This window comes from Echinops telfairi, unplaced genomic scaffold (genome assembly GCF_000313985.2).
Source record: "Echinops telfairi isolate 266 unplaced genomic scaffold, ASM31398v2 ScPeMD7_2;HRSCAF=8, whole genome shotgun sequence".
Classification (NCBI taxonomy): Eukaryota; Metazoa; Chordata; class Mammalia; order Afrosoricida; family Tenrecidae; genus Echinops; species Echinops telfairi.
In genome coordinates, this window is record NW_022103898.1 from 61,909,532 (window position 1) to 61,920,400 (window position 10,869).

At 40.9% G+C, this 10,869-nt stretch overlaps 1 protein-coding gene and 1 long non-coding RNA gene across 3 annotated transcripts in view; one reads left to right on the forward strand and one right to left on the reverse strand.

The window, feature by feature from the left end:
* Positions 1–5,008, forward strand: part of PTPRB (protein tyrosine phosphatase receptor type B) — a 124,929-nt gene extending 119,921 nt beyond the window's left edge. For both annotated transcript variants that reach the window (XM_045291892.1, XM_045291897.1), the window contains 2 exons: positions 1,997–2,117; positions 4,712–5,008. In XM_045291892.1, the coding sequence (XP_045147827.1) occupies positions 1,997–2,117; positions 4,712–4,734 (144 nt within the window). In that variant the 3' untranslated portion in view covers positions 4,735–5,008. The remainder of the gene's footprint in view (positions 1–1,996; positions 2,118–4,711) is intronic.
* LOC123521875 overlaps positions 1–10,869 on the reverse strand; it is a 74,062-nt gene that overhangs the window by 16,387 nt on the left and 46,806 nt on the right. The gene's annotated exons all lie outside the window — the stretch shown is intronic.

A 10,869-nucleotide genomic window follows, 5' to 3' on the forward strand; every position in this document is an offset into this window, starting at 1 on the left:
CTCCTGTGCATGTGAAAGTTGGACCTTGACTAAGAAGAATCGATGTGTTTGATCATGGTTGACAAAGAATATTGAAGGTGGCGTGGACTGCCGAAAGAACAAGCCAATCTGTCCTGAATAAAGCAAGGCCAGAGTGCTCCTGAAGCGTGGCAAGGCTTTATTCCTGTACTTCGGACATGTTATCAAGAGACCACTCCTGGAGCAGGCCATCGGAATCAGTAAGACAGAGAGGCAGTGACAAAAAGGGAGACCTTCAACAAGGTGGGCTGACAAAGTGGCTACAACAATGGGCTCAAATAGTAGAACTATGGTGAGGACGGTGCGGGATCAGGCGTGTGTCGCTCTGTTGTAGACAAGGCTGCTAACCGACTCAACAACACCTAACAAACCACAGCAATCTATGCAAATTACCATTCTCCAGAGTATGACCCTCCCATTTTCAAGGTTATTTTGCATAAAGCACTCATAACAAGTGAGCAGAAATAGAAAGAATTGTTACTAATGTCAATTCGCACATGACTTACGGTTGGTCTTTGATTATTTTTTTAATGTTCTAATCTAATGAAGTCTTAGAAGTAGAGGACCAGGCCTAGCTTCCCATCAGAGACAATGCATAGCACCGACCCATGACAATAAATACTTGTCCACTTTTAAAGATCATTGGCGAGGAAAGACCTTGTAGTCTCATGTTAAGATACTCTAAGTTTCACCACTTTAAGCACCTTAAACATTGGGCCTCAAATATTTTTCAACTTTTATCTGACAGTAACATAAAGTTTTATACGCCGAGAACTTTGGTTTCAATGAATATAGGATATTAGTTGTAGAGACCTTGGCCTCCTTGCTTTATAGATGGGTAACTGAGATATGCAGAAGCATCATGAGTCAGCTAATGCCAATTGGAGACAGGCCAAGAGCCCAGCCTCCCTTATATGGTGTCTTGTTCCCTCAGCTTTCCCACTTGCTCGGATCTGAGCTCGGATCTCACTATATATTAAGGAGAACAAAAACTTCCATTATCTTCTAATTCCCTTTTCCCACACACTTTTGTAAGTGCCCTCACATCTGCGTATATTTCCAAACAGCCGGCATAGGGATCTGTCCTCACTGTGTGCACTGAGAACCCTCTGCTGCTCTGTGCACTTCCATCAAAGTCTTTGATCGTCTTCCCCATGCCACATGCAAATGCCTAGAGAACCAAGAGGTGTAACACATTGACCTTGTACCCAAAGAACTATAGCCCAGTGCGGGTATTAGACACACGTTCTTGTTCTCGTTATCCTTAAAAGCGGGATGGTGGTGGGGAACACACAAAATAGCAAAGAATGCAGAGAAATTATTTTCTCATTCAATAATGCAGCAAAAATAGAATTCATCAAAGAAAAATGGGTATAGTGAAAAGAACATGAACTTTGAAGTCACACACCCAGTATGACGTCCTAGGGCCCCATTTCTTAGCTGGGTGACCATGGAGAAATACTTAACCTCGCTGAGTCTTCCTTTATAAGGATATTTGCACCTAATCCACAGGTTGTTGAGATAATTCATGCAGAGCACACAGTACAGTATTTGGTGTTCAATCAATATTTTGGGGGGCCTAGTCTAGACACGATGTTCTACTCATCTTTCCCACGTGCATGTCTGTCGATAAATATCATTTCTCTGTCCATTATCACGATTCTCTTCAATGGCAATACAAAGCAATCATTCTTTCACGTAACAGAGACCACTAGTAAAGTGATGGTCAGGAAATGGGCTTGCTCTGTCGAATCTCAAAACTCAAAAAGACGCTGCCCCATGAGATGGACTGGCCGGTGACTGCAAGCTTAGCCAGACCAGGCAACACTTTGTTCTACTGAACCGAGGAACTGGACCCACTGGACGGTGCTGAACACCACGGAGAAAGCCACCCCTGTTGGAGTTGTGTGGGAGTCCCTCATCTTCGCTGTCCTTGAACCCTCCTCTTGACGTGTTTTTTGTTTTTGTTTTTCCATAGTGCCAATATGTATATCTACATCAATGTGTGAGAGATGTTCTCAGAGCCAGAAAGCTACGGAGCGAACAAGAAAACCCCTTGTTTCCAATCTACGAAAATGTGAATCCAGAGTATCACAGAGGTAAGCGCTTACCCACTGACTGTTAAGTTCATTTGCCAAACACCAGCAGCCGAAGACACCATTCGTGCCCAGTGCTTCTACAGTGTACACCACACATCTCTTCTACCCGGGGCCTGAGAGAAAGAGGCCCCATCAAGAGGGCAACAGGGAAGAGCACAGATGTCAGGTGGTAGCCCTTCCTGCCGAGTCTAGGATGCCCTCTATTAAGGGCTCTGCCTAACATTTCCTTTCTAAACAATAAGCTCACTGCTAGGAGGGATGTTTTGAAATCACAATGGTAAAATCACAGTCGCTAATATGTTCTTATCTCGTGACCCAGGAGTTCTACTGCAATTCTAAGTGCTGAAAAAGCTTTTGCGTGAAGCTTTTTGCAGCTGAAAGTATGAGTGAATAAACTAAATAGCAACAGTAGGGGACGAACTACATCATGAAGTTGTCTCTTCATAAAAGACAGTCATTAGAAGTGACAATATTTAAGGAGACCATAGTAACACGGATATACTTATAAATAAGTTAAGCAAAAGAATCAGAATGTGAAACAAACGAAAACAAGACATAAGGGGGAAAGGGATTTTAAGGAAGTATACCAAGATAGTTTAGCAAATTTCCCCGAGCAATAGAAATACACAAGTGGATTTTTCAGTTTATGAAAAAATTCGGTTACCTTTTAATTCCATTCTCCAGGAACTCTTTGAAGTCCTCTCATATATGATATTTTCTTCTAGTTAAGGTGGCTAGTGGGCTATGTGTTGGGCTTCTAACTACAAGGTGGGCAGTTCAAAGCTCCCAGTTGTTTCTCAGGAGAAAGATGAGGCTAGCTGGACTCGAAGATTCGCAGCCTCAGAACCCAGAGGACGCAGTTCCACAGGGTCCTGTAGGGTTGCTGTGAGTCAGAATGGACTCGACAACAGTGGGTTTGCTTTGGACTGGGGTGTAGGAGACTACTTTGATCAGACGGTAATTACTTGACAAGAGAAGAGTCTTCCTGCCTTTTCCCACTCCGGTTCATTAGTAAGACCTAATTTATCACAAAAGATAATTGCATCAAAGGTACACTGTTGTGTGTTAGGCCAGGTTGAGGAGAGAAACAAAGCCAGTGATACCCATACGTGTGTAAGAAAGCATTCTATCAAGAAGTAATTGTATATCGGGAAAACATCCCAGCCCAGTCCAACTCAAGTCCGTAAGTCCCATACTAGTCCATAAGTCCCTCTGCAGACTCGCAGAGCCACAGACAATGATGTAGAATGCAGGAAGATCACAGGCCGGAGGGTGCAAAGTCCCATAGTGGTGCACGCACCTCCAGGGCTCTGGCACCTGTCCTGAAGGACTGCCAGCAGGAAGGTGAAGACAGAGAGGTGAGGGCAGGGGAGGTTCCCAGGACCCTCCTGCTGAGAAGGCCATGCCCACAAGGAGTCACCATCAAGCTGTGACCTGATTGACAGGCTAAACTCCATCACGACATGTTTGTATATTTTCAAGTAGACATGAAATTATGTAACTACCACAGAATTGTATTGTCATCTATTGCCTGAAATTTTACCTCCACATTTAGCAGCTTAAGTCTACAGTGGCCTATAGACTTTTCTAGGTTGTTTTCTGGCTAGGGTCTTTTCTAGGTTGTTTTCTGGCTAGGGTCGCATGAAGGTGTAGTCCAGACGTGGGCTGGGCTTACAGGTCTCTGAGGTGGTCTTTAAGGTGGTCACTCACACAGAGATTGGAAGGAGGCGTCAGTTTCTTACCATATAAACTGATATCTGTCTATAAATTAGAGTAGTTTGCTCAACAAACATTATTTCAAAACTGTTCTATGTCTCTTTCTGATTGATCTTCCCTTGTCAACGTATCCTGTCGGCTATGTTTTATGCAGTTCTCTGCACCCTCAATGCCCTCCCACCTAGGCAGTCAAATAAATAGCTACTAATCTGTAAAGCACAAATACATGAGAGAACCGCTATTTAAAGGGCTCCTTTGTAACCCACATAATCCTTTTGTACTGTAAATAAGTCCTCCCTAACATATCTGCATAGTAAATTAAGGTTTTCACCTGTCAGAAGCTTGAGGAAGCTTCAGGATAGAGGGACCTCTGGGAAATCTTGGAGATTCTTGGTGCTGTTTTGAGTTCATGGAAAGTCTTTTTTAGACCGTTCTTGGGTGTTCATAATGAAAATTAGCTATGATATAGTAAAAGATAACCAGCAAGCATTTGAAGGTTCAGAGTCAGCTCACAATTCCCGAACTGACTTGCAATAAATCCAAGCATTGCTTTGTCTCACTAGCCTGTAGCTTCATCTGCCAAACCAGGTCTGAGTCAGTGGTGGGAACAAAGGAGCACGGGGGAGAGGTGGGAGGTAGAGAGTGTGCGCGCGCGCACGGGGGCCGGCAGTATGGATGTCACATTAGTCTCTTTCACTAGCCTTTTTCGATTCGAATCATCTATGATTCTAAATAGAATGACGTGGTCCTCACAGGAATGATCTCATCCTACTGGGTTTTAGTTGTTTCTGATCATTTTTCCCATTTGTAAATTTAATAAAACAAACAACTATGCCACACCTTACTGCAATCTCTAATTACAGCGTCCTTCCTTTCAGATGCAATCTATCCAAGGCATTAAGAACGTACCCAAAGATCTCCTGGATAAAACACTATTCACTGTGGGATTTCCTTTGTTAATATAAAAAGCTTGCTTCATGCCGTAGAAAGGTGCAGGCTATTTCTGTTGATACTATGTATAATTTATTAATCTGGAGAATTTTAAAGAATTTATATAATTTAAAGTTAACATATATCATTGTACATTGTTGTATTTTGGCGTTCCTTCTGTAAATATGTATTTTTTCATAATGTTTAATATTAAGCTTTATATAATACAACTTTTCCACACTAAAGTGTTTATGGGTTGTTCTACATAAACCAACTTAACCGGCATGACAGGACGACTGGCAAATGTGTACCGGGGTGCAGAGACGATTCCTCAGGCCACGGTTTCACCGTTTGTATTCACGACCCAGGATAAAGGGCAGGGCTGGAGAGAACATAGACCATGACTGACTCAGCTGGACAGCTGGTCTAGGAAGCTGAAGGCACACAGAGTGTGCAGGTGTTGGTTGAATAAATAACATAACTGGAAAGGTTTAGGGGGAGGGAAATTGTAGGTAGCACCAAGGCTGAACTGGTGGTTACGTCTAAACCAGCGATTCTCTGACAAGCTCAAGCTATCAGCCCGAGGGTTCTCACCGCGTAGGAGCCATGCACAATTGACGTGGCTGGGGAAGACCGCCACGCAAAGCCACGCACAGCCATAGTTCAGAGAGGACAGCACTGCGCTCCTGTCAATATCCAAGGGTATAGTGGAGGACAGTCTGAGCACATCCACGAGTACATCCCCATTGTAATGTCAGTGTTGGCTTACATCCACTGATTCCTGCAAAAGTCAAAACCATTCCAGCCATATCTGATTCTCCCATTCAAATAAGACCACAGTGGCAGATTATGCTCCTGATCAAAAGATCTATTGCAATTGTTTAAGAAATGATCACAAACATTTTATATATGTATGTATATATATATATATATAATTTGATAAAATAAAAAATTAAAATTCGATGGTGCTCAGTTTAAAGTTTCTCTTAGTCTATAAGGTCAAAATGGCAAATAGTCACTTAACTAAATTGCACTTGCTATATTTAGAACTACTCTGCCATATTGATCTTAAACAAGGCTTATTTTGACGCTAACAGAGTCCAGAAAGTGGGCATTGCTTGCCTGCAGGTCCAGGCCCAGCTCCACTGGCTGCTGGGAAAAGTTCAAAGGTCTCTGTGTGGAACAGTCGTGGATACCTGCGAGGAGGAGCATGGATTCCTTTCCCTTTTCTCACTCCAAATTCTCTCTGATAAACTTAGTAATGCCAGATCAATTCTCTCTGATAAACTTAGTAATGCCAGATCAATTCTCTCTGATAAACTTAGTGATGCCAGATCAATTCTCTCTGATAAACTTAGTGATGCCAGTGTTGATTTCACCACTTCATTTTCAGAAAGAATGTATTTTGTTCAAAGTATGTATTTTTGTTACCTACCATAAGGTCCCATAAATAATAACTGATTTCTAAAGTAAGTTGGCAATCACTAAAATTCATCTAATACAGTTATATAGAGTTATATAGTCCTACACCCAAACCAGCAAAAATCCCACGGCTGCTTGAAGCTTATAATCACGAACAGAAAGAATAACAGTTTCAAAGTCATCAGTCTCTTTACGTGCAATGTGTGAGCAAACCAGGTGGATCTAGAAATGAAAAGGAACAACCTATGCACAAGTGAGGCAGGGGGACCAAAAAAGAGAAAATATAACAGGTGAGCGATTTATGAGCTATGGCATCTATTAGAAACAACTATTCATATATATATATAAAATCAAAACAAAACCATTTTGAACTCATGTTGCTGGGGCAAAGCATATGACTTCATGGAAGGAGGAATTCATTTTCAACATGTCATTCTCAGCCCTGTTGCAGAAACTACGCATTTCTACTAGGAGAGAGAGAACACTGTTCCCCTAGGAGAAACACTGTTAGGATTGCTGTTGCTGCTGTCAATTGAGCTTCAAAGAGTGCTTCCGGGAGGCAATGAGCTAACTGAGCCAGCAGAGTGGCGGCTCCTGGGCCCCACATGGTGCATGTTGATACTACTTCAGGAAAATACTGCAGCTAAAAGAGACAGCAATTAATTGCACAAACCAGAATGAAAACGACTTAAAAACTTACACATAGATAATAGTAAATAATGCCTATGTTCCTTGGCAAGTCTCATGGGTAGAATCCAAGTTATGAAGGTAATTGTGACACAGGGAAAACAGTAGGCTCTTTGAGTCTAATCTACGAAACACTTATCATTTCAGAACACCTGTCTGATTTTAAATATTCCTTCACATACTTCTTGGCAACAAATATTTCACTATTGTCCCTAAGAAGAGGAACTACATAATCTAGTTGATCAATTCATTGCGTTTGGGAGGGAAAAAGGAGGGAGGGTTTCCTTGACATTCAGCTCCATTGGGTGCATTCTAATTGGACCCATCAAGTGCTACTTCTTGGTAAACATTCCATTTCCTGGGGGGGAGCATCTTGTCTCTACACCTGCACCATGCACTTGAATCATCAAAGCATCAAAGTACTTCTGAACTATCAAATGCTAGGAGAGTCCCATCTTGCATCTTAATAACTATTTATCCAAGTTCTCTATAATTAACTTCTTTAATCTCCTCTCATTAAATAAATTTCTTATTATCATTCTGTTGTTCTCTGGATAGAGGCCAATTCTCCGGGTTTTTAAATAAAATATTTCAAAGACTCACCTCCCTGTCTTGACTTGCACATATTTGCCCTAAGTAACTATTCATTTCTTAACACCTGAGTCCTCTTTATTATGCGCCCCTCTTCTGCCTATTGAATGTTTGCTTTCCCAGTCAATTATGATTTTATTTTCAGTTCATCTTATCTCTTAGGTTGGATGGTATAATGGTATAACTTTATAGTCTTTTCAGGTCCCAAACTACACAAGTGATGACATGACTCCACTTTTAAACACTAAAACGGTATAGCTCACAGACATTCTGGAGGCAGTTTTATTTGGAAGGTGTTTTTGTTGTTCCTTCTTGAAAGAAAGTCGGAAGGAGATAATATGCAGCCAGTAAGCACAATACAAAACCCACCCCACATGTTACACCTCACATTCTGCTTCTCTTGCGTTGGTGCCCTAAGAATCCTGCTTCTTTTTTTTTCAAACAGTTTTATTTGCATATAATTCACATACAATGCAATCATTTAATTATATTAAGAAGGCTTGTACAATCATCACCACAATCAGTTTTAGGACATTTTCTTCTTACTCATTGTTATTAGCTCCCTATTCCCCACAGCCTTCCCTGAACCACTCTTCTTCCAATACAGTTCTTGGTTTCCATTCTAAATGCTCATTTATCTAGCTTCCTTGGAGTTCTGAGGTTGGGATCCTGAAATCATAAAAACTACCCACCATGACAGTAATGGCATGAGTTGAGCCCTAACTCTGAAGTGCTCAAGAAAGTCTTTCATTCACACACATTAGCCAGACTAAATCAAACTTGATGCAAACCAGTAGTTCATAAGTTACTGGTTCAAGGACTTTCCAGATTCCATTTCCTTGAGGAGTTGAAAGTTGACTGGCCAAGAAAAAGACTTCTTTTCCCCCAAATGGCAGTTAACAAAACCTCAACCCTACCCCATTCCTGAGGAGTCAAAGCAGAAGGTGTCTGAGCTGTTCACGTGCCTTCTACACTCTGAGTATTTTGTACCTGAGATGTAGAATCACACCACGTACTCAAAGTAGGTTTTATATCAAAGAAAAATCTATAAACCAGCACTGCAGAAAGCAAGTGAAGTGATACAAAGGAGAATTTTGAAAAGGGATCTAAACGAAACACTTATTGTCTTAAGTGTCTCAGACATAGTGCCTCTGGGGGCATTCACGTTCACTACATTGGCCAAATGGTTTCGTGGATTAAACAATGGAATTGATCAATTTAGTTCTGTGAATTTACCAGTGGGTTGGCTAAATTAGGAACCTTGGTGGCACAATGGTTAAGCACCCAGCTATCCGCCAAAAGGTCAGTGGTTCAAACCCACCAGTCGCTCTGCTGGAGAAAGATGGGACAGTCTGTTCTATGAAGATTTACAGACTTCTAAACGCTATGACGCAATTCTAGACTGTTCTATGTGTTTGCTATGAGTCAGAATCGACCTAACAGCAGTGGGTTTGGTTGGTTGGGGTTGGCTACGTTTACTGGGTTTGATCCTAAAAACACAGCCTTAGATTCTTATAGTGGATGATGCCTTTGAAAATATATGGCCATTTTAGTTAAATTGCAAATAACATTTGATGGAGTCATGATAACAGTAAAAATTGGTTCTAAAATTGTTTCTAGCAATAAAAATAACTTTCGTTAAAGAAATATTCTTGGCTTGCTGGAGGATCCTTGTGAAAATGTATACAAAAATGAGGCATTTTATTTTTTGAAATATTTCCTATATAGAGATATATTCATTAAATAAGATAACTGTTGGTGAGTGCTCCTAAAATAGAGGTTTATGTGGTGGAGAATAAAGGTTTATGAACAGAGTTACCAGAGCTTATTTTTATAACCTATCTGCCAATTTGTGTGGTTTTATATAAGATACCAAAATTAATTATGCAAACTGAATAATGTCAGACAAAAAGCAATTTGTCCCTTCTAGAAAATTCACAACAAAAAAGATTGTTTATGGCTGCTTTGTACCTCCAGCAATTTCTTTTAAAAAATGAACAAAACAAAACGATTCTTGCCCTAACAGCAAGAATCTGCTCAAAGTATTGTGTTTTAATAGCTGTGTGAATGGATATGCGTCCATTAGCAGGAAGTACATGCAGTTGTGGCTTAATGAGTTGACAGCAAAGTCAGACAGTGTTCTTGCCACAGCCTAGCAGGAGAGTCTGCATTGACCTTCATGGCATTCCTGGTCCTGGCCACACCAACAAGAGAGAATACCAAGACTCTTACTTAAAGAGTACTTGAAGACTCCTGACCTGCCATGCTAGGTCCATCAGGCTTTAAGATCTTCAAGGACAAGAGCCAGGTCTTTAATCTCTTCTCCACTCCTACCTTGTCAAGACTGGTGCACAGAACACAGACAGGTACCGTATACCAATTGAGTGAAAATTGCCTGGCATTTTGGATGCAAGGCAGTCTATTGTTCATGGAAGTTCATCTGGCTGTTCCTTGTGAAGCTTAAATAGTGTAAATCAATCAAGAAACTAAATTTAATATGTTCAATAATAGAGCACTTTTGTTTTATAATATCATGTATCCTTTTTCTCCAAATACAGTTATTTAAAATGGCAGTAGATTATTCTATTTTCCTGTGTGTGCATGCTATAGCTTCTACCCACAATATCTGTGTGTCTATCCAACTCTATTTGATCAGGAAATCTAATTAATCCTATTTAGATGAAGTTTTTTGTGTTTAATATATTTTCGTATTTGTAACTGTGACCAAGAAACCGATACCATACCCAACACACTTTCTTACTAGCATGGGAATAAAACTGCTGTTTGTTAAAGGACAGTCTCCTGTGTTCTCATTTATCAACTTTTGTCATCATCCCGCCCAGAAGAAAGGTCTGCAGGGACCGCTTTGAAGTGAGAAAATGTCCAGGCCATCATCACGAAGCACGTGGTTGTCTTAACCCACCTCCTGTAAGTGCTGATCTGTTGCCTCGGAGTCATGTACATGCCACCGACCCTCGCCTCCCGCTGACTGTCTCCAACTAAAGTCTTGTTTCTAGTTCGTATAGCTCATTAGCAACCAAAATGTCATCTATCACCAACAGTGTTGGTGTTCCCAGAGGTGCCACCCCCGCTGGTCACCGCGAGCCCCTTGGAGGCATTTCGCACATTAGTGAACACTGACATTTGGCACAGTTGCTGGGCCGATTTCCAGGAGGATGATTTTGCCCTTTATCTTTTTCACATTTCAGGTGAAAGATCAGTGTCCTTCTTTAAAAGTACAGTGCTTCATTTTTCTACAACGTAATCACAGAAACCTTGATTTTCAAAAGAAAAGTACCATAGCAGATTCACAGAAAAACTACTCAGGTAAAGCAATCCATCTTTTTAAAACAAAGTTTCTGACTTCTAATAATGAAGTTAACAAAAATGATTTGATCTATGAGGC